General features: G+C 38.3%; 1 protein-coding gene across 3 annotated transcripts in view; it reads right to left on the bottom strand.

The window, feature by feature from the left end:
- Nucleotides 1-25,410, bottom strand: part of TBC1D5 (TBC1 domain family member 5) — a 407,032-nt gene that overhangs the window by 271,249 nt on the left and 110,373 nt on the right. For all 3 annotated transcript variants that reach the window (XM_081970868.1, XM_081970866.1, XM_081970867.1), the window contains exon 3: nucleotides 1,624-1,757. In XM_081970868.1, coding sequence (XP_081826994.1) covers nucleotides 1,624-1,723 — 100 coding nt within the window. In that variant the 5' untranslated portion in view covers nucleotides 1,724-1,757. The remainder of the gene's footprint in view (nucleotides 1-1,623; nucleotides 1,758-25,410) is intronic.

The raw sequence follows: 25,410 nt of genomic DNA, 5'->3' as shown, positions 1-25,410 counted from the left end.
AAGAATGCTCAGTGATCTTAACCATTGCCACACGATGAGGTATTATAAGTAGACTAATGATACCAAATTATATTTCTCTACCCTGCAAAATTAAATGAAACCACATTTCATTCACCCCATGGAAGCTGTGAGGGTTAGCTGGTTTTAATCTTTAAAGTCTTTATGGCATGGGGCCAGGGTATCTGAGGGGCTTAGTTACATCAGCCCACCCATTCCATCAGAACTGACAGACAAGGCATGTTGCAAGTACCCTCAACTAGGGATCTACATTTGGTGGGTACCAGGAGATATGCCTTCACTGCAGTCATGCCCATTGTATGGAATATTCTTGACCCAAAATTAGATTAACTCTATTTCTTTTGATATTTTGTAACTATCTCAAGACCTGTGTTATGTTACTAGGTTTGGGGCACCTAGAGAACTGGAGACAAGCTTACTGTAGATGGCTTTATTATGGAGGTAGTCATTCTTATTCTCCCTTTCCCTAGGGTTTATGTATTTGTATTTATAATAGTTAACTATTAATGTAGATTTTAGCGTGGATTTTCTGTTGTTTTATTCAATGTCTTTATATAAGTCACTTTTTGAAATATGGGTGCCTGTACAAATTTGAATAATAAATAAATATAAAATAAACTTCTAAAGAACCAATATTTTAATCCCATATAATAAAGTTTTTTTAATTATTATTATCATGGTTGGTTGCATAGCCAGCCAGATGTTTATATTAAATTTGAAATTTTTGACAATTTATTATTTTTATTTCCATTACGTATTACCATTTTGTTAATAACTGGTTTAAAAATGGGTGACTGTCTCCTGACTCAAGCAGATAAATCATTTAAACAAGCTAAATATAATGAGAACATGCGGAGAAATACTTACTACAAAATTATAGTCATAACCTGTTAGAATGAAGATATGAACTACCTATTTTGTTATCTTATGAAAGTAAAAGATAATGGAGAATACTGTGTTTCCCTGAAAATAAGATGGTGTTATATTCATTTTTGCTCCAAAAGACACATTAGGACTTATTTTCAATTAGGTCTTTTTGGAGGGGGGGGGGGGGGATGATACTAAATTTGTCAGTCTGGCTGACAATTTAACTGGGGTTTGTTTTGGGGGTAGGTCTTATATTACCAGCATCTTGAAAAATCATGCTAGGTCTTATAATTCCAGTTGGGCCTTATTTTCGGGAAAACAGGGTAGAAGTCTGGATTGTATCATTTTATTGTATTGCTCCAATAAAATACTACACTAAATATTTAGTTTAGCAAAGACAGAACACTACCAAAAATGAAGTAGCAAGAAAGGAAGAAAAAATAAGTGCATTTTTTTAGACACAGTAAAAGTCATATTGAATGCCAATATTAGGATGGTAAAATAATTATTCACTCAATGACTGGAAATGGTAACTATCTAAGTAGTTCCAAAATAATTTTAACTTGACTTTTCAGTTTTATTAATGTCTGACTGTTACAAAGCAGTGCTTATTACAAATTTTACTGATTTGAAAAGAAAATAACTCCTCTCCTGAAATGTATCTCAAAAGAAGCTGTCATTCCAAACTTGTCCAAATATTTTTAAAGTGCAATGGCAGTACAGAAATTATACACTCACCTTCATCAGGCTTGTTCCCATAACTCTGAAGGGGATCAATTCCTATTTCTTGTTCTTCAGTTTGTAAAGGATGGCTAGCTCCAGAAATGGAGTGATACATATTGAGATTTGGCACGTCTAATAAGTTGAATTATCTATATGAAAAATTAAAAGTAAGTGATTAATTATAGAACCTACTATTCCTATTGTATTAAAATGTAAAGACTTCAGAAAATGCAGTATTTAATTCATAAAATTATTAAGAGTTACTGCATGGCACAGTTACTAATCATACTATTAATTACTAACAGAGTACAAAAGATTACGAGAAATATGTATAATTACGTAATACATATATGTTTGCTTTTTGAAGCATGTCAATATATAATTTTTCTTCATCTCTCATATAAACCCATAGCATCTTTTAATGATCACTTCTGCATTATTCTAAAGAAAAGTGAATAACTAGATCCATGTAGATCACCAATTGAGTTTGAATTTAAGGAAATCTTAAGTATATTCAGTAGCAAACAAACTCAACAGAATTGTATTTGTATACATTTGTATGTTTTATTTATTTATTAAATTTATGAGCTCCCCCCACTGATAAAGTGACTCCAGAAAATGATAAATATAAAACAGTTAAAATTAAGTAGAATGATATACCATATATAGAAAACCAAATGGCAGATAGCACTGGAATGACATATTCTTACATCATCAACTACCTCCAGCAGGGAGGACCATATGGGCCCCAAGCCAACTGACAAAACCAGGTTTTAATGCCCCTCTAAAAGGCCAAAAGGGTGGGAATATTCTCACTGGGGGCGATATAATGTTCCAGAAGGTGAGGCCACAATGGAAAAGCTGATTCTTTTTTTATTTTACCAGCCTACTAGGTGGAATGCACTTGAGGTTCCTTCCACTGGAGCAAATGCTGTGGGTTAATCCCATTGGGGCAAAAGGGCTCCTCAGCCTGGGCCTATGTCACAAAAGACTTTAATAATAACAAAGTGACTTTAAAGGTTAACAACCAACAGCTTGAATTGGATGTGAAAGCAAAATGGTAACCAATGCAGCTCATACACTTAGCTGTCTTATCTTTGCTACCCTAAGGCCCCCAGAACTGGTCACATCATTACATTCTGTACCAGCTGTAGCATCCAAAGACAGTTCAAGGGTAGCCTCAATGTAGCCACATTGCAGTAAACCATCTCAGAGATGACATGGGGACTTATGACTATGCACAGGGCTGCATGATCCAGATATGGGTGCAATTGGTACATAATATGAAGTTGCAGAAAAGTCCTCTTAGGCATGACTGCCACCTACTCTTTTGAGCAGTTGTGAATGTAGGAGAATTCCCAGGTTGTACACTGGATTTGTCTGGGTAGTGCAACCCCACCCAAAACTAAAGATGATAAACAACTGGATCCCTAGATTCCTCACAGCCACAACCACTCTGTCTTACCAGGGTTCAGCTGAAGCCTGTTGTACCTTATCCAGAATTCCATAGCTTCCCTACTGTGAAAGGGTTACCGCAAGTATCACTTGAATCACCAGAAATGGAGATGTAGAAATGAGTATCACCTGATGATACCTCATCCCATGGTGCTGGATGATCTCATCAAGCAGTTTCATGTAGATGTTAAGGACAGAGAATTCCAAGTGCTGCACCACCCCACAAATAGTGGCTTTTGACCCTACTTTGTCAAATAGCGTCAATAGGGAAGACTCCTACCTCCCTATTGACATCAATTGGGATCAGCTTTTTAGAAAGAGCTGAACCAGCACACTACTACTGTGTTTGCCCCAAAAAACAACATGTCCTGATAATAAGGCCATGCCTGATTTTTGGGGTGGATGTAAAGATATGCCCTCTCCTGAAAATAAGCCCTAGTGAAAGGGTGGCGTGGCCAGAATAGGAGAAAGCCCTTCCCTTCCCTGCTCACCTCAGTGCTTCTCGGCTCCTTAATCGGCGAGCTGAGCCATTCCAGCTGCCATTCACAAACCAGCTGATTTGTGGGTGCTGCTCAGGCTGCGGCCTCCAGCAAGTGTGGCTCCTTTTGCCATTGATCGTGGCCACAAAAGCAGCAGGAGGCCAAGCGATGCACCCCATGTGATTCGCATCAGCCTTCCGAAGATTACTGTAGCAGCAGCTATCCACAATTTTTTTACCATTATTTCGTCCCGACCCACGTGGCCCAGTGAACCACATGGATCGGGACAAAATAAGGATAAAAAATTTGTGGATGGCTGCTACTACAGTATCCTTCGGAAGGCCAGCTCAAGTCTCCTGCTGCAGAAGTGGCTACACCCATGGAGCGCTTTTGGGAAAGAAGGCAAAAAGGAAGTGATCAGCTTCATCTCATCCCTTGCCCTCAGCCCCCCCCCCCCCACTTTAGCTCTCCAAGGGTCTCTTCCAGAACCAAGCTCTGGCAGAGCTCAGAGAAGTGGCCCTCAGGGTTTTAAGAACAAAGTTGAAGCTGAGAGGAGCCAGGGCAGGGGAAAAGTCCAGTGCCACCCCAGTGCTCTTCTTTCCTTGGAAATGGAATCTTGGGAGGGGGAAATGGCGTCTTCAGGTAGGGTGGGTATGTCAGTATGTGTATAAAAAGCACAAAGTGAGGGAGCCAGCAGCCACTGATTAAGGAGCTTAGTGAAACATAATGACTACACGCAAAGGTTGGCGCGGGAGGTGGAAGAGATACTTCCTTCTCTTGGCAGTGTTTTGCTTGAAAATATTTGAGAATCAGACCAGAGAGGAGGAGGAAGGAGACTTGCGAGGAGACACTGCCAAGGCTGCTGCCTGCAGAGACACAGACAAAAAGCGAAGTTCACTGAAGATGCTCCCTCTCCGGCCAGCCCACAAAACTATCTGAAGGGGAGCAGATTTTTTGCACATTGGCAGTGGCATCTTCTCACAGGGCTTCTTCCAACATCCCAGTTGTATGGATTTTCATGCCTTTCTTTACAAGATATTGCTTCTCACCTGGGACATCGGGAGAAGCCCTGTGAGGAGACGCCACCGCCAATGTGCAGGATTCTCTCCCCTGCAGATCATCCTTTCAAAGAGTAGTTTCACCAGGGTGAAGAGATGGCTGGAGGCAGCGTTTGCGTCAGGTTGGCCTTTCTTTGTGATGGGGACAATCTGGGGATGAGATTTAGGAAGGCTGGGCTGGCGTGGGGCGGTTTCTGCAGTGAAGAATCTGATTCGTCCCTGGGGTGAGCCTTTTGCCCTTCACTGCCTCTCTGTCCTGGCTTGGAAGCTGCAGAGGAAGCCTGCCATGCCCTGCAAGGGGAGGGGGAGAAGAGATGGCAAGAGGAGCCATGTCTCGCTCCATGTGTATGGGCATGCCTGCGCATGTCCCCCCTGCGCTCCTCCCACTTTTGGCACGCGATGGCAAAAAGGTTAGCCATCACTGATCTAGCAAGCTGTCGGTTCCTTTGCCTGCTTTGGTGCTTTTGCAGAAAACAGATGCTTAAAATAATGCAAGATTACATGAGATCAGCAACACAAAATCACCCACTAATGATCTCATGTGATCTCGCACTATAGTACCTTAGGCCTCTTTGTTTGCAAAACCTTTTGCTCTGGAACTCACGTAGAGAACCGAAGCCTAAAGTACTGTAGTGCAATATCATATGAGATTAGCAGTAAGAGATGTTGGCTACTGATTTTGCACTAGAGTAGTTTAGCTGTCTGTTCTCTGAACCGAGGTCTGTACCCAAGATGCCCAAAGAGTGCTTGCAAGCCAACAAGACTTTGGGCCAGTGAAATTGTATTGCTTGAAGCCTCCCATTGGCTTGCAAACACTTTTCACATCATTCCAGTCTCGGTGCGAAGAGCACTTGTAAGCTGATGAGAGGCTTGAAGCAATGCGACTTCACTTCCCAAAGTCTCATCGGCTTTGAAGCGCTCTTCATTCTGCAACTGGAACAGCACAAAAAGTGTTTGCAAGCTGATGGGAGACTTGAAGCACTGCGACTTTCCTGCCCTCAGGTCTTGTTGGCTTGCAAATGCTTTTCCCAGTGACGCTACAAGGAGGCAAAGAAACTGCAGTAGAGGCTAGAGAGGAGACAGATATTCACAAGATAAGTAAGTGACCCGGTGTGGCAGGATGGGGGGGAGCAATTGTGGGGACCCCAGGGGAGGGAGCAAGAGGTATCTCAATGGCTCGGGGGAGGCCTTGGGTGATCTTAGGCAGGTGGCCTGTTCCATTGCTGGGCCCCCATGACCTTTCCCACCCTGAGATACTTCATGTGCACTTAACAACCCACATATTTGATTAGCAAATGTGTGGGCAAAAGAAGGGAGTGATCGTGGTCAAGTTACACAATTCATTCCTATGAATCCTCACATTATGAATATAATTGGCAGGCTCCATTACATTCTTAAATCGTGGACTACTTGTAGTTAATTTATCTAGGGTGTTAAAGTTGAGTGAATACCTAGAAGAACATAGCTTACTTATTGTAGGAACATGCACTAAAATATGTTAGCTTATCACTAAACATCTTTCATTATTAAATATTACTCAATTGCATTAAAAATAAGGGTAATACTAAGGATTAATATGTAAATATAATTTTATATAGATATGTATATAAGTATAATTTATATATAATATAAATAACAACCTTTGGGTAATTTTCCTCAAATAAACAAAAAACTATAATGTTTTGACACATTTGTTTATTTATTTTTAAAATGTTTTTATTAAACAGTTTCCCCCCCCCCTCATTTTTTTTAACATAAATATCATCTTTGCAACATTTCCACATTGGTAAACTTTCATTATGCTCTTTTTATCTGTATACGTATAGCTTTATATCTATATCTATATTATATCTATATCTTATCTATCTATCTATTTATCTATCTATCTATCTATCTATCATCTATCTATCATCTATCTATCTATTTATCATCTATCTTTCTATTATACATTTTCATCTACTAATAAGGTAATTTATATTTATTCTATACATATTACTCTTTCAATGTATTTATTTCTATACAATACCTCTTATATCTATGTACATATATTCCTCTTATAATTATTATTCTGTACTATTTTATATGCAATATCTTACATTTTCCCCCTCTTGTTGATTATGTGGTTTTCTGATTGTTTTTTGATTTCTTAATCTTTTTTCCCTTAATGCTTTCTTATTCTTTGCATCTTTCCTCTAGCCATTTGTACCCTAAATTCCATACTAAGTAATAATCAGATTCTCCTTTATCTTTTTATTTCTTTTGTAAGTGTCTCCATTTCAGTGCACTCTAATACTTTTTTTATCACATTTTCCTCTGTTGGTATATTTTTGTTTTTACAATTTTCTGCATATATGATTCTTGCTGCAGTTATTACATCTAATATTAAGTATTGAATTTTTCTCATAATTCCCTGTAATTATTCCTAATAAAAAATAGTTCTGGTTTTAGTTCTATTGATTGTGTAGTTACCTCTTCCAGCCAGTTTTTTATTCTTGTCCAATATTATGACACATTTGTTTAAATGGCTTCTCTTCATGTAGTTTTAGGATTTGTGTTGCCAACCGATCATGCTTTAAACAATATTTAAGCAAAAATATTGAAAAGTCAAAATAATTTGTAAACTTTTAAGTACTACGGTATTTTATTTTTTTATATTTCATATTTCTAAATCTATTTGCTATGTTACCATGCTAACTTTTAGCAGAAGGTCTTTGCAGGTTTAAACATGAGATCAACTAAATTATTTCTTTGTTTGCAAAAAATGGTTTTTTAATCATTGAATAATGGTGGTAAATAAATAATGTGGTTTAAACTTACTGCCTATTTTATATGCTATTAATGCCAGGAAATTTCATGTTCCAAACATGAACTCTCATTTGGCTATTATATATTCTTTTTCTTACAGACATTTTATCTCTTTACTATGCATAACATTTTCCAGTACTTTTGACTGTACCAAGAAAACAAGATAATAATTAGCAGCTATTAGTGTGTTCCGTAGAAATGTATTTTAAAAGGTTTACCTCTGTCTTCAAACAAGGAAATTCTTACACAAGCCAAATAAAAAGATGTATTCAGGCCTTTATATTGACCTTTTAAATTTGTAGGTAAAAATCTTCCTCCAAAAAGTATCCTGTCTCTAGTCCCTTCCACATAGATGAAAGGAGCACTAGCTCTCAGCCTCTATTACAGAAAGCAAAAAAAGTCATCAAACACTGAACATCTTTCTTATTCACCTACCAAGGTTCTTTCATAATTCACTAACCACCATCTGTCACCAAGCAAGTGTTTTCTTTAGATATATAAAAAATACACAATTTGACATATTTTAGATAATGCAAAGCAAGCATGTTTTCTCTTATAAATTGTATCAGATTTTAGTTCATTAAAATGGAATGATGCAAATAAAAAATCTGCTTAATACAAGGAAGTATATCAGCTGGATTCCAAAACATAATGCAGTAGCTACTGTCATCAAATAATCTGTCACTAATAACTGTAAAATCTAGGGATTATGAATTGTAGGTAGTTTCATTCTGTTCAGCAAAATTTTGGAACTTTTAAACACTATCAATATAACCTTCAATACAAAACAGTGTTTCATTGGGCTTTAAATACGTTAATTAAGTATTAAAATCAATCATGTGAAAGTCTTAATATTTAATATTGTTAGATTATGTATCGAAGTGGTTTTATTATTTATTTACTCAAAACCTTTCCAGAATGCTTTATTTTGCATCAGGGGGTCTGTATCTCACAAGATAAATGCATTTGCAACATCAAATAAATTATATATAAAAGCATTTGTCTTAATACATGTCATTCAATATTAAATATCACCCAATGGTACCACCTTGAAGCCTCAATCCATTTTAACCAACCAACCATTTGTATTATTCAAATGTTGCCTATTAAACAGTTGTTTCTCAAGCCATAGTACAGAAATATGAATCCAAGAATAATAAGCATAGGAGTTTTAAAATACTGCCTTAAGATTTAACTCTATCACATTGTCTTAGTAGCACTTAAAAAAAGATATAAATTCTGTCATATATTAAAATGTCAAAAATGAGAAATAATATGAATTGCTTCAAATACACAGGAAACATGATGTTTATAAAATGTCACTGCAAGAATCACAGGTATATAAAATAAAAATCATTATACAATATTTTATATATCACAATCCAGTGTAAAATAGAGTTACTGAGGTCAACTTGAAGAACTGAACATCAGCTTATTCAACCATCTTCTTTGTACTTAAATATTTTTAGCAATTCACTTGTTACTAATACCAGACAATTTTACTGGAGCCTACCATTTTTGGAAGAAATTAATTGTTTAACTTAAATATGCATTTGACATTGAAACTCCTGCATCTGCTCTGACATGTAACATTTATTGTTGGAAAGATGGAAGAGAATCATACAACCAGAGCATTCCTATATTTATTTTCATATGTTACTGCAATAGTGCTGATGATTATTCTATAGATGCATGATGATACAAATTGCAATATAAAATTTATACTGCAAACTGCTGTATGACTAAAGAAGTGACAGGCTAAATGGCCCTTTAACAATTGATTTATTCTACATGAAACCAATAAATGAAGTTGTCAGGATATTTGAAGTGAGCTGTCATCAATGTGATCATAATAGTTAATTGCATTTATTAGAGTGATTAACTTAATAAAATCCTTAAAATACATCTATGTAGGAGATGACCAAGTTGAGCCTGAGGGAGGGTCAAATGCATCATTAACTTCTGAGTAGAGCTGGAAAATCTGCTTGCAACTCATTGGCTCACTATTTGAAATCAGCTAGTGTGCATTCATAACCATCAAGGTGGTGGCTGGCCATGAATAGCCAGAAAGTTGCAATATATTGCCTGGCTCTAAGAACACTAGAAGGTATCAATCATAATTAAGGGGCCAAGCTGATTGTAAAGACGGAAGACTTAAGCCAGTAGGAAAACCTATAAATCCAGTTAGATGTTTCCATTTTAAGGAGGCTAGCATCATGATGAAGGACTGTGTTTGAGAGATGGTTTAAAGATGGTTCTCAAAAACCTAGACTGAATTAGGCGAAACCTGGCTCAAAAACAGTAACTGTGAGAGGGACCTTGGTGTCCTAGGATCATCACATAAATATGAGCCAGTAGTGTGCAGCAGCAGCCAAAAAAAGATAATATAATCCTGGTTTGTATAAACAGAGGCACAGAATCAAGATCACATGAAGTATTAATACTGCTTTATAAAACTCTAATAAGACCATACCTGGAATACGGCAACTAATTTTTGTCACCATACTACAAAAAAGATGTTGAGACTTTGGAAAAAGTTCAGAGAAGAGCAACTAAGATGATTAAAAGTCTGGAGACTAGGATCTGGGTTTGGCTGGTGTAAAGAAAAGAAGAATTAGGGATGATATGATAGCAGTATTCCAGTATTTGAGTGGCTGCCACAAAGAAGAGGAAGTTAAACTATTATCCAAAGCACCAGATGTCAGAACAAGAAGCAATGGTTCAAAGTAATTAAAGAGCTCTATGAAAACCCATCTGGACAAACTGCTGTCAGGGGAACTTCAGATCGGAATCGTCTTGGAGGGACAAGGAAGAAGGAGAAGTGGCACTGGCAGTTCCTCAGTAGGTCAGAGAAAAGCTCTCCAAAACTGAAAGCGGGGGCAGCGGCCATATTTAAATAACTGTTTTAAAGTTGGGGCATCCAGACTAAGCTGTTTGTGTAGGAGCGGTGTCGGAACAGTGGGTGGAAACTGGGTGAGTGATTGATCAACTCACAGAGAAAAAGAAAAACTGGTTTTGATCTCAAAAAGAGTTCTGGAGTGGAATTAGCGGCTAACTGGCTTTCAGGGAATTTTATTGAAGAAAAAAGAGGCAGCAGAGATTAAAACACCAAAGCCTGTCTTCTGCAGTTTGGAAGTGAAGAAATTAACTAAACAAAGAAAGAGCCCAGGGGAAATCATTTTTCTCCTTATTTTATTTTATTTTTTGTGGTTTTAAAGGGCTTTTGACAGCTATTGACAGTCAGCTGTTGGATTGTATTGCGGTTTGGAAGGACCATCTAGCTGCGAGCAGAAAGTACTACACCTGCTAATGAAAGAAGAAGAAAAAGTGAGAGTTGCAGCTGTGAAGTGTGACTTTGGCTACAGGAAAAGATACTTTGAAACCATGAGAATTGTTAAGAAGTATCTGTTTTTGTAACATTGTTTGACTGCAACTATTTACAGCTGAGGAAAAGAAAGAAAACTTCAACTTGGACTGGACTTGACTAATTCTAAAATTGAGCAACAGATTTTGGAAGACTCCAAATTTGCAATTAAATGTGGTATAATCCAAAAACTTAAAAATATGTTAAAATAGTTAAACTAGTAAAATGGAAATTTGTATCTATGTATGATTTATTTGGGATGCTGAAAAGCGAGTGTAAAACATTAATTGATTTTTAAAAAGCTAGAAAATCAAAGGGGACATACAGAACAAGAAATAGGAGAAGAGGGGGTAAAAGAAGGCACAAATGAGGTACAGGAAAATAAGGTGGAAGAAAAAGAATTGAAAATAAAATGCAGATAGAAAATTTCATTGGGATTTATAGTTACAAAGAAAAATCAGACAAAGGGGGAGATTTCCCCAAAAAGAAACCACAAAGCAGTAAGGAAGGGTGGAAAGCAGGGAAAACCCTGGGGAAAGTTACTAGAATAATAAAAGTAAATATTCTGAAGAAAAGATACATTAACCACAAAAACAGGAAAAAGAAAAAGAAAAATTAGGAGAAAGGGAGAAGAAAAAGAATTAAAAATGGAATTTTTGAGAGCCCAAGAGAAAATGGTTAAAAGAAGAAGAAAGGGAAAAAGAATTACATTAGTAGACTAAATAGAATAGTAGTAAGATTGTTATTGTTATGTAACTAATTAAGAAATAAAGAAATTATAGTTTATTGTTTTGTAGAAAAAATTGAAAGAAATGTTCTCTATGTTTAAATTGAATTAGATGATATATGTCGTTTATAGAAAAATATACCAAAGAAGAAAATAAGAAATGAAAATTAGGTGTAACTTTGAAGGGGCAATTGAAGGTATTGTTTATGTATTAAAAAAAAGTAAGTATAAAGATGAAAAAAATGGAAGAGAATAAATTTGGCTGAAAGTGAAAACAAAACTGATGTAAAATGGACTATGTAAAAAAGACCCAGATAATGCTCTGTTTCTATAATATGTATAATTTGTATTAAAAATAAAAAGCCTTGAATAAAAAAGAAAAAGGCTCACCATCACTGGTATAGGGTTTCCTGCTTGAGCAGCGGTCTGGACCTCCAAGATCTATTTTTATTCTTATTCTACCCTACTCTATTCACCACCACCCAATCCAAAGGAAGGAAAGACTTGTAGAGGCCCAAGAGCTCCAAAAAGAAGCTGGGCTCGGATTTTAGCTGAGATTTTGCTCACTGTGGGTATATGTTTTTCTCTTTTGGAAAAATAAAAGGCTTGTAGAACCAACATTTTTAATGCATTTAAAGTGACATAGCCAGCATGAAATTTATTGTTACCTATAGCTTGGAAGACAATCTTACAATATTTAAAGATCATGCTTTGTTGGAAATAAGATCAAAAGAATATCTAGGGTCAATTAGCAATCTGCAGAGTGATGAATGTGTTCCATAGTTGAGTATTTCTCAACTAGATGTTGTAGGGTTGAAGCATAGTCAATGTTTGAACAGTCTTCTCTGAAGCATTTGTCATCCAACTCTTCATTTAAAAATCAATCCAGGAGCTTATTATACAAATATCTAGCATACTGTTCGCTAACCACACTGAGGTTAGCAGAGGAATTTGGGGAATATCTGCAGGACAAAATCGCTCAGATCCGGAGCGAATGGGTCCCCTTCAGTGATCGTGAGGAGACACCGGAGGCAAGTCTTGAGGTACCTATCTGGGAGGAGTATGACTCTGTTGCCGCCGAGGATATGGACAGGCTACGCGGGCGACTGCGGGCCACCACATGTTTATTGGACCCGTGCCCCTCCTGGCTTGTACTGGCAACCTGGGAGGTTACACGTGACTGGCTCCTGGGGCTGGTGAACGCCTCGCTGGAGGAGGGGTTCCTGCCAACCGCCTTGAAAGAGGCGGTGGTGAGGCCCCTACTTAAGAGGCCTTCCCTGGACCCAGTTGAGTTAGCCAATTATCGTCCTGTCTCCAACCTTCCCTTTTTAGCGAAGGTTGTTGAGAGTGTGGTGGCGCAGCAGTTCCCTCGACACCTGGAGGAAATTACTTATCTAGACCCGCGCCAGTCCGGTTTCCGACCCGGTCACAGCACAGAGATGGCTTTGGTCGCGTTGGTGGATGATCTCTGGAGGGCGAAAGATGGGGGTTGTTCCTCCATCTTAGTCCTGTTAGACCTCTCAGCGGCTTTCGATACCATCGACCATGGTATCCTATTGCGTCGACTGGAGGGGATGGGGGTGAGGGGCACCGTTTTGCGGTGGTTCTCCTCCTTCCTCTCCGGTCGGACGCAATGTGTGTTGGCGGGAGAGCAGAGGTTGACCCTGAGGCCGCTCACGTGTGGAGTGCCACAGGGATCGGTCCTCTCCCCTCTCCTGTTCAACACATACATGAAACCGCTGGGCGAGATCATTCGAAGATTCGGGGTTGAGTGCCATCTGTATTCAGATGACACTCAGTTGTACATTTCTACCCCGAACCACCCCAACGAAGCCGTCGAGGTGATGTCCCGGTGTTTGGAAGCCGTGCGGGTCTGGATGGGCGACAACAGACTCAAACTCAACCCTTCCAAGACGGAGTGGCTGTGGCTTCCGGCGCCCCGCTTTAGCCAATGTGTTCCATCTCTGGCCATCGGGGGGGAACAACTACCCCCAGTGGATAGGGTACGCAATTTGGGCGTCCTCCTAGATTCCCGGCTGTCGCTAGATGATCATGTGACGGCCGTGGCTAGGGGGGCGTTCCACCAGGTTCGCCTGGTGCGCCAATTGCATCCCTTACTAGAGCGGGACGCCCTTTGCACAGTCACCCATGCCCTAGTGACTTCTCGCCTTGATTACTGTAACGCTCTCTACATGGGGCTCCCCTTGAGATGCACCCGAAGGCTCCAGCTAGTCCAGAATGCAGCCGCGCGGGTTATTATGGGGAGTACTAGGTACTCCCATGTAACACCTTTCCTGCGTGAGCTGCACTGGCTACCTGTGGCCTTTCGAGTGCGTTTCAAGGTGTTGATCGTCATCTTCAAAGCGCTCCATGGCTTGGGACCTAGTTATTTGCGGGATCGCATTCTACCCCATACATCCCTGCGACCAATCCACTCTCACAGAGAGGGTCTTCTCCGGGTACCTTCCGCTAAACAGTGCGGGCGGGCGGTGCCTAGGAGTAGGGCCTTCTCTGTGATGGGCCCAACCCTCTGGAACGACCTCCCCCCCGATATTAGAACCACCTCTGATCTCCGCTCCTTCCGCAAGAAACTCAAGACCCACCTGTTTCGAGCAGCTGGTCTGGCCTAATTATAATTATAATCGTAATTGCATTTAACTTCTATTACTAACTTTCCTGGATGGCTTTTTAAATTTTATATTGGGGTTTTAAATGGGTTTTAAAATTGTTTTTAATTATTTAAATTGGTTTTGGGGTTTTATATACAGACAGTATGTGTGTGTTGTTTTTGTTCTATGTCTTATGTTATGTTTCTGTTGTTTTGATCATGAACAGTCTGTACACCGCCCCGAGTCCCTATGGGGAGAGGGGGCGGTCTATAAATTAAATAAACCGTAAACCGTAAACTGGTGCTAATGGGGTGGGTAGATGTTTGTGTCTTTTTTTGTAGATTGGGGTCACTAAAACTAGGCTCCAATCATCAGGAACCTTAGCATGATTATTGATGTAAGTAAATAGGGAAGCCAAAACAGGCACCAACTAGTCTAAATTGTTTTGGATAATTCTGCTGAAATAAAATTGTGCCCAGGATGTTTGCTTGGTTTCAAGTTTTTAATCGGTTTGAGATCATATAAATTCAGAGTTTGACACAGAGAGCCAGGAGGGAAGCAGATGAGCTTCACAGTCTAGTTCCCTGTTAAGGTGGGGCAATGCTTTGAAATGCTTCCCAAAGTGAAATGGGAATAGAAATGTGTAGATTAAGGGAAGCAAATTGATCCAATTAGGAATTTCCAGAATACAACTGAATTCTGGGAAAGAGTAGCAGAGATTAGTTTGCTCCAAAACTGTATTAGGGCATGCCTTTTCTTTGTCCATAGTTAGTTTCTTCTTGGATAAGCAGCAAGTCCTGTGTGTCGTAAGATAGAGGATCCTTTTTATATTCTTTAAAGCAGGAAAATCTTGGCTGCGTAACTAGTGAACCAGGGTTGGTTAAAAGAGCTATGATTCCTATTAGCATAAGATGGATAGGTAGAAAAAACTGGCCAAAGAAACTGAATGCAAAATGGCAAAATCTGCTCAAGGAACCTGTCATCCAAAATGGCTATACATAGTTCAATTTGTTCATGTCTGTCCCTTGGTGATACCTTTGGCTGGAGTAAATTTTCAAAAAGGGAGCAACAAAGATCTTCAAAAGCAACACATTGGGACAGTGATTGCTCTAAGAATGATTGTTAATGTGGAATTGAAAAACTGAAAAAGATAAATTTCTTCCCATGGTAGTATAGTCAATCAGAGACTGTGCATTGTCCCTGTCCAATGACAGAACTCTATCGGAGTCAGTAATAGTAGCGTCACTCAAAATTTGCAGATCCAGCTTATATGCCTGTAAGCATCTGTAAGCCCCTAAGTCTCCAGTGTAGTCTTCAAATTCTCTAATTAAGAAGAGGAGGAACACCCTGCAAATTATGTGGAATTTGTAATTTTTCTCTCTCACATATTTTTCCATTCCCTTTCATTGTTCATCAAAACTATCCATTTTTAGAGTGCAAAATCTGTGAAGAAACAGATTTTGTTGTAGTTGCTGTCACTGATTGTTCTTTCTTATATTCTACTCAAACAATCACTATGCAAATAACTTGATTACCCTTAAGTCATCATATTTTTTTAAACTTCTGTTGAATTAAATAATACAAAGGAATGGATATGAAAAATGCAATTGTTGGTATTTCTCCCACTGTTTCCCATGTTACTCATTTTCTTCAAAACTCTATTTGCTATTCGTAAGTGCAGTATTAATAATATACTGTAACAATAACATACAATATTATTATTTAAGGATACAACTGAATCAATGTTATTTTTCCTAGCATGGTAAAATGCCATTAAACATTGTGCAGGTTAAGGTTGGGAAAGGCTATTACAAACCTTTGATATCTCAGTGAAAGAAATATTTAGACGTGCAACCAGAGACCATATATTTACAAACATAGAATGGCAACCACAACAGTACAGAGCAAATATAGATGTCATGCATTTATAGTTTAGACAACACACAATTCTTGATAGCTTGTATTGCAATATAAGGTTTACTCTTTACTACTGATTTTCATGGAAGCTTTGCTTTGTTGTCATATGCATGCAACAAATACAAGATAATTTATTTTTTTCACTAAACATTAAGAAGATTTTAAGAACAACATCTGTCTTTATATTTTATATAAATCTTGTAACACCTTGTGACTAATCTTTTAAGCCCGTTTTATTAAAAAAACATAGGAGATGTAAACAAGTGATAGCCATAAATCTCCTTGATTTATTTTTTCTTTTGTTTTTAAAAAAAGCTATTGTAGTCTGTTTTTCACTTCATTTTTCCTATAAATCTTATCCAGCTGCCACTAATCAACTAAAAATGAGGCCCCTCAATTCAGTCTAGACATTATATGGCTGCCTATGCAACACACTGGCAAAATTCAAACGTTTTTGAGAATTTTTGTTTAAAAATGTATTGTTTCAATTTTAGCTGGGGCAGAGTAAATAAGGAAAGACACTTGTAATGCTTTTTTAATGAAGCCTATATTAATGTGAGGGTATGAGAGATAATTCTATAGCATATAGAATATGATATACAAACTGAAAACTAATTTCTTATTTATGATAATGAAAACGGTTCTATTCATCCAAAATAGAGGGATGATTCTTTTCCTGAAACCTAGGAAACATTAATACAGCACAGCAGAAATAGGTGAATAGTTCTGGACAAAAAAAAGAATGTCCCATTGTATACACAGATGTCTGATTTTTACCAAAAATAAATTAAAATAACATAAAATTTGCACTGCAACATTTAGATTTATAATATTAAGGAACTTCCAAGGATTGCCTAATCTCAATTATGAAAGCTCTAGAACATCCTGCTTTTAAAATAATCATTGGGAGTAATGCATATATATCACCGAGAATCTTATAAATTAAGGAAGATCAATAGAATATATTGCTCTCATTGTACTTTCTGTTCACACAAAAGATCGGTTGGATACAACCCAATCACAACTCTGGACTAAATTGAAGCTGAAATTATTAGACTAAGTAAGAATGTGCAAATGTCAAAAGAATCTAATTACATCTATCACTGTATTGAAACTGCAGATCTGAAACACTTGTCAGCAATACCTTAAACATATCAAATGCTGAGGACTTATGAAAGAACAGTATAATAGGTGCAAGGGACAAGCACATTCAAATTTTAGCCATGTAAACAATCAGATTCAGGGACTTGCTCCCCCTCTTTATTCCTTTCTTTTGCAACAGCTTTCTCCAAAAGTTTATGGGTTATCGTATATAACTTCTAATTAGATTAGATGTCCAGAATATATCAATCAACCACACTGAAACACTTTTTCATCCCTGATGCTAAGCGTTCTACTCTATCCTCTCATACAAACTCTAAAGTAGAGTTTATGTTTAACATTCCTAAACTATAATTTCTGAGTTTTTAGCAAACATACGACAGTGAGAGATATTAGGACTTACATTTTAACAACATCTGGTGTGCCAAAGGCTGCTTACCCTTCTAGAAACTTGAAAATCAAAACCATTGACAAGCCTCAGCATTTTGGCTGAGGTTGCTACTTAAATCCTCAAAAGAGCAGTTAAGAAAAAAAATTATACTTCAGGAAACAGTACAAAAATATAAAAAGAGCATAGAACAATATATAGAAGGGGTAATGAAAGGGAATATAAAAGATGCTAGGAATTTAGGGAGACTTGTGATATGAGAACATTTTAATGTGCATTTTTAATGTAATTTAGTAATCTTGAACTAGGATATCATCTAAAACCCAACTTTTAGTTATACATATGCACAGTTTATTGGAAGTTCATATACAAACCAAGTCTGGCTTTTCAGCTTGGTTTACGCATCTTGAGTTTAAAAGTCTTTCTAAATGTCAACTCTCAACATTATAAAATTATACAGGAGGAGGAAACAGGGCTTACAGTGCATATAAATATGGTAGTGTATTAGCCTGCATTTAATTACCAGTTCAAACAACAACCTGATCTAACCTTTGACAAGTAAAATAAATGTTCTGAATAATTTAACCAAAGCAAACATTTGCTGTTAATGTTGGCTAATTATAGTAAGAGTTGTTGAGGAGAGAAAGGGGGAAAGAGAAGAAAATCAGTGAAATGATAATTTATACACTTGTATAGCAGTTGCTACAACTATTTCTTGAAATCCCTGAATCTTTTTCTTTCTAATCTTCACCTTTAAACTATATTTCTTTTCCTTTTCTGTAAAAAAATTTAAATATATTGTTTTGAATAATATAGAGAATGCATAGTGTGTAATATATACATTGTATTTATTTATGGCCCCATGAAATGTATTTTCTTTCATAATTAAATAAGTATTTTCCTATATTTTACTTGAGAAAATATTAACATTTTTCATGGTGAAACATTTGTAAAACATATTTCCCCCAAATTTGTACAAACTATTTTGGTCACTTTTGTAAACCAATATATTGTTTTGAATAATGTAGATAATGTACATTGTGTAATATATACATTATATTAAAAGTGTTTATGGTCCCTGGAAATAATATTTTCTTTCATAATTAAATATTTATTTTTCTATATTTTACTAGAAACAATAAGCATTCATTTTCCTGTATTTTACTAGAGACACTATTGGCATTTTTCTTAGTGAAATACTTGTAAAAAAAAATTGCTCCAAAACTTGTACAAACTATTTTGGTCACTTGTTGTAAACCACCCAGAATCACTTAAAAGAAATGGATAGTGTAGAAATAATTAACTAATTAATTAAATTTAATAGACATTTACACAAAAATGAAAAAAATGCTATGATCAAGTTCAGTATTGAAAGATATACTAATGTTAGTACTAGATTAATTTCAAATCACTCATCTACAGTGCTTTACACAGTTTATCAGACATCTTTGGTAGCAGTATAAAGTGCAAATAGTCAATTTTAAGAAGTGTTTCCTAGCTAAAATGTATTAAGAAGATTAAAATAAGGATATCCTGAGTACTATATATTAAAATCAGACACTACATACAGACAAATTAGGTGAGAGTTTTCTGGGTTTTTTTTTTCTCCTGCTCTTTTGCTTTAAAGAGAGTGTCTTTTTTGAACAGGGGAGGTAGATTGGACCAACTGATTTTAGAAATGGCTTTTAAATCTCTGTTAATCTGGAAAACTGTTTTCCCAGCCTTGGTGAGTGAATGTTGAAGCTCAGAATCTTTTCAAGGGCTGCACATTTCAAAAGTAAGCTAAATAATCTGAGAGTGGGTTGCTGTTTTTTTTTCAAACAGATGGACTTTTAGTGCTTACAAAAATGAGAACATGAAAAAAAATTAGGATGACTAAATTTTATATTCCAATCCAAAGTATCAAACTTTATGGTTTCATTTTTCCTCATCAACCAAACAAAAATCAGGATTTATTTGGAATTCTGTCCTGCCATCTATTCCTCTACAAGCCTCTTTTTTGCTTTCTTTGTATCCTAGTCTTTGATTATGAATTGTTAGTCTCATAATATCATAATCTCAGGCCTGCTTCCTGCTTTTGTATTTAAATGCTTATATATTAATCAACACTCTAAAAGATCGGTATATACACCAAAGAAAGTGTAGCATGGAGAAACAGGAAGAAGGGAATGAAAAGGAAGAGGTTTTGATAGAAAAGAGGAGGAGAGCAAGAGATAGAGGGAGAAGGTGAAAGGGAGAGGTGAGTCTCTTTGGGGGCAAGACTGAGGGAGAAGGGAGAAAAGAAAAGCAGGGCCTACCAGATCACCTGGCCTCCATCCCACCGAGGTGGGGAAAGCAAAGCATGAGGATAAGTTGAGGAAAGGCAGAGAAACGAGTGTGAGGGCAGGTGGTGAAAGTAGTGTTGGGAAAAGCAGGGGAAAGTGTGTGTTAAAAGGTTTAAAAAAAAGAGAAAGAGAAAGCTCAATAGAAAGGCAGGCAGGCAGAGGAATCAATAAAGGAGCAGAGGCAGTAGAAGAATAGACCAGCAAGCAGCAGGAGGGAAGGAAGAGAGAGGACAGATAGGAAGAAGAGTCTACAGCCATCTGACTATGACCCCACCATTTGACCCGTCTGCTAAGAGGAGACTGACCACCACCCCAGTATGTGACCTGCTTGCTGGGAGGAGACTGGACAAGCGATCGGCTGGAACAAAAAGACAGCAGTCCAGCTGACCCAAGCAAGACAAGGTGCCTGAGCAAGGGACCAGAGTGGACTGACAGCTGTAACAATGGGCTGTAGCAGCGGAAGGCAGATGGATGGTTGAAAAAGAGGGTACCTGGAACCCAAACTTCAGCGATCCTTTTGGGAGTAGTGCTTCACATGAAAAAGATGAAGGAAGTGGGCAGGGAAATACAGAGACTGTGTATAATTTCCGTCTCCCCCGGCTTCTAGGACTTTAAGAGATGCGAAAAGAGGTTTCACTCAAATCAACAGAGCTTTTGGCAGGTGAACAACTGGGGCCCCTTTTTTACAACATTGGAAACCTCGCCTGCAGCCAGAATAACCCCGGATATCTCTTGCAAGCGTTGAAGCCATCCTCGCATAGCGCAGATGAAAAAAAAGTCCCTAAAAATGCTGCCTGTCACTTTTTCAAAATGGAGGGCACAGCAGAAGCAGTTGATCAGTGCGAGGGAACTCTGGCTAATAGAGACAGAGAGCAAACTGGGTTATCTTTGCCGGCAGCTCCCTCAACTTCAAAGCAGCTCTCAATTTCAAAAGGGTACAAACGTAGATCTAAAAACACTACTAAGCAGAGCAAGCCCAGCAAGAGCTCCAAGCCTGCATCAAGATTTGAAAAAAGGAGGAATAAGGGCTGATTGTGGAATCTATTGCTATCTTGATAAAATGGCCTGGGGTTCTGTGTGTCAGACCTTGGTTGAAAGTACCTCTACTGCTGATAATCTGGTTCTGGGGCCCGGAAGGGAGGCCGCTGGAGATATGGGGCTGGCCGCATTACTGGGCGTTTAGGGGTAGTTGGCAACACCTTTTTCTTATCCTTGTTTTCCACAAGGATAGGGTCTAAAGACTCCCTAAACAAGCCTCCTCCCCCCCAAAAAATAGGGCATTATAACAGGTGCCATTTGGATTTGTTATCCAGGAGAAAACAGGAGATAGTGGAGAGTGAGAGGAAGGGCTAGATAACCTCACAGGTGATCTTGACCTGTGGGCAGGGCTAAACCTATGGGCCTGGGCTTTCCTCTGCTGCTCAACTCGGGCCACTCTTTTCTCAAGCACTTTTTGTCTGCGTTGCTCATTTATAACTGTGGCCCTAGAGGGACACTGAGAAGCAGATGCCTCTGGTATGGGGCCTAGGTGATGCTTCCTCCACTCCCAGGGCTTGATCCTAATCTAATGCCCCCAAGTCAGCATCGGTCCTGGCGGCCACCATTTTGTGACCTTGCCATGGAGTACTCACGCCCTTCGAGTTGCCTTGTTGCAACCCAGCCGCCTGTGATCAACCCCCAGGCATCGCGTCTGGCAACGAGAGTTGTGGCTGCTGAGCAGAGCCCATCACCTTTATTGTAGCCGCTGCAGAGCCTCTTGGCCAAATTTAAAATGGCCACCGTCTGTCCCCATTCTGCGCCGATCACTCCACTGGCAAGCTGCAGTCTTGGTGTTTCTCGATGCACGGGCCATGGCCGAAAAGGGTGATCGCTCTCCTCGCTGTTCTGCCTCTCAGAGCCTGGCAACCCTCCTCCAGGAAACGGGAATCACCCAGGCTCTACGATCCGGCTACCGGACCGGCGTTCTGATACCCCAGGAACATGGCAGTGTGTGAACGGCCCCTTGAACAGCCAGATACCTCTAATTATAATTTATATTAAGCCAATTTAAAGAACTTTACGAATCTTAGTGTCTAATAATGCAATCAAGAGTCAAGGGAAAAACAATATCCTTGGACCAGACTGAGTTGAAAACTGGAGCAACAAGTCGGATAGAGGAATGGCTGAAAGAATAATACTCAGTCTCCAGACCAATCAGGCTGTGACAATAACCCATCAGTGGCCCCTCCTGCAGTGCCCTGGAGAATAGCTAGAAGAGATAAGAATGCCTTCTTAAAAGAACAGTAGAAAAAATAGAAGAAAACAATAGAATAGGGAGGACCAGAGATCTCTTCAAAAAAATTGGAGATATGAAGAGAACATTTCATGCAAAGATGGGCATGATAAAGGACCAAATTGGCAGGGATGTAAGAAGAAGAGATTAAGAAGAGGTGGCAAAATTATACAGAAGAACTACACAAGAGCGAGCTTAATGTCCCTGATAACCACGAAGGGGTGATCACTTCAAGCCAGACATCCTACAATGTGAAGTCAAATGGGCCTTAGGTAGTCTGTGCAACAACAAAGCCCCTGGAGGTGACAATATTCCAGCTGAGCTATTCAAAATCTTGAAAGATGATGAAGTAAAAATGATACAGTCAATTTGCCAGCAAATTTGGAAATCTCAACAGTGGCCACAGGATTGGAAAAGGTCAGTTTACATTCCAATTCCAAAGAAGGGCAATGCCAAGGAATGTTCCAACTACTATATCATTGCCTTCATTTCATATGCTAGCAAAGTTATGCTCAAAATCCTACAAGCTAGGCTGTAGCAGAAGGTGGACCGAGAACTATCAGAAGTACAGGCAGGATTTCAAAGAAGCAGAGGAACTAGAGATCAAATTGCCAACATATGCTGGATTATGGAAAAAATTGGGGAGTTCCAGAAAAACATCTGCTTCATTGAGTACACTAAAGCCTTAGATTGGGTGGATCACAACAAATTGTGGTACGTTCTTAAAGAGATGGGCGTATCAGATCAACTTATTTGTCTCTTGAGAAATCTATATGCAGGTCAAGAAGCAACAGTGAGAACTGGACACAGAACCACTGATTGGTTCAAAATTGGGAAAGGAGTTCAGTAGGCTGTATTCAACTTATATGCAGAGCATATCATGAGAAAGGAGAGGCTAGATGAATCACAAGTTGGTATTAAGATTTCCGGGAGAAATATCAATAACTTCAGATTTGCAGGTGATACCACTCTAATGGCAGAAAGTGAAGAGGAACTAAAGAGCCTCTTGATATGTGTGAAGGAAGCAAGTGCAAAAGTTGGCTTGAAACTCAACATTAAGAAAACCAAGGTCATGGTATCCAGCCCTCTCAATTCCTGGCAAATAGATGGGGAAGAAAAGGCAGTAGTGACCAATTTAATTTTCCTAGGCTCCAAAATCACCGCTTATGGGGACTGCTGCCAAGGAATTAAGACGCTTGCTCTTGGGGAGGAAAGCCTAATGCTGAGAACGATTGAAGGCAAAAGAAGAAAGGGATGACAGAGAATGAGTTGGCTGGATGACGTCACTGAATCAGTCGGTGTGAACTTAAATGGACTCCAGGGGTTGGTAGGAGGCCTGGAAAAATATTGTCCATGGGTCGGACACGTCTTTGCAACTAACAAGAACAACACATGTTTCTGAGGCTGAAAAATGTTAGCCAAATGGGATGTCAATAATTATTGCAATTGTAAATTCTGCTACTAACCATCACCATATTAGGTGATAAATGATAAAAATGCATTGTTTTTATGTATCTTTTTTGTGTAATCTGTAGAAATTGTCAGTAGGTGACTTGGGATGGGAATGACATTAGAAAACAGACAAATGGCATTTAATTGCCCAAACACATAGTGGGAAAATACAGATAGTGAATTGCCAGTGTTCAGGTTTATAGAAGCAAGATTAGCTATATTGAGACATCCTCCTACTCCTTCTCCTACTCCCCCCACCCTCAGCATTGTGGCACTAAGCCATTCAAACTGTGATTCCTTCCAACCCCCATTTTGAATTTACACACAAATGTGTGTGTGTGCACGCACACACGCACAGACAGATAGAAGATCCGCACACCAAATTTTGGGTTTTGAACCTTTGTTTGACTGAAATAGAAACAGCACTTCCTTTCATCAAACATGGATATAAAGAGGGAGATAAATGCTTTCCAGATATTTTCTGCACCAGCCCTTAAAACATAAATCAGAAAAATTTGAACACATATCTATATACAGATAGTCCTTGACATATGACCACAGTTGAGACCAAAATTACCATTGCTAAGCAATATGATTGAGTCATGCCCAATTTTGCAAAAGCATTTTTGCCACAGTTTTAAGCGAATCACCACAGTTGTTAAGTGAATTATATGGCTATTATGCAAATTCAGCTTCCCCCATTGATTTTCCTTGTCAGAAGCCGACTGGGAAGATCACGAAACATGATTGCATGACCCTACAGTGAGTTGGCTATCACCCGAATCGTGATCATGAACATTTGGATCCTGCAAACCAAATGGAAGGACCATAAATACAAGGACCAGTTTATAAGTCACTTTTTTCAGTGTGTTGTAAACTAATGGCTATAAATCCTCTTTATCCTACAGTTCTCTTTAACAGAAATTGCAAATTTTAAAATGTTCTCATGATACAAAATAGATTTTGTGCAAGGTTTTTCTTCCCCGTGCTATGGCATCCCCAGTTAACTATATTCAATAGAAGTGTTTTGTTTTTTTAAAAAAAACTTGCACCTGACATGTCACATTAAGATTGAAAGCACTAGATTCACACCTTCAAAATATGAAGGCAAAGGGAATTTTCATGGGCATTTTATACATTTATTAATATGATCAGCTCCATCATGTCCCAGGGAAAACATCTTATTAGTGCTACAATTAAAAGATTCAGCAACCATCCACACTATCTTTGCCTTTTAACAGTTCCAATCAGTAGCAGATCTAGGTGTAATCAACAGCAGCAGGGGGCTTTAAGAAGCAAAACAAAACAAAAACAGTAGGGTTCTTTACTAGTATACTCTAAGTGATAACAAGGAGACATATTTTATTCTACCTTATTCCCAAACAAAACTTTGCAAGTCTTGTAATATACTGGTATGAAACACGTTTTAATTACTCAGCTGCAAGACAAAAATATCACATCTCAAAATGCTCACATTAAAATGAAGAAACAATAGAAATTAGCATCACTGTAAAAGTCTTTCTCTCACTGTGGAAGTCTATGACATGAATCCTTTCATATTTTAGAAGGCAAGATTAGGGCTGCTTTATTTTCACATGTTTATAGGAATTCCTGGTGAATTTATATATACATCTACTGTATGCAGAGAATTAATTTCACATATGCAAGAAAGAAGAGGATAGTTTTGTTTCCTCTGAAAGAGTTCATTAAATTTGAGATCTGACAAGTATGGGTTAATACCATAGGAAAGAACAATCTGTAAAAACTAATGTTACTTTCTGAAAAACCCTACCCACTTTATTTTAAAATTTAAAAAAAATTAGCTACCATCAAGCACAGCACATCAGGATG

This window comes from Natrix helvetica (assembly GCF_964273705.1).
Source record: "Natrix helvetica genome assembly, chromosome: Z".
NCBI classification, from domain to species: domain Eukaryota; kingdom Metazoa; phylum Chordata; class Lepidosauria; order Squamata; family Natricidae; genus Natrix; species Natrix helvetica.
Note: the sequence above shows the minus strand (reverse complement) of the source record. Positions and strands in the feature narration are given on the sequence as shown.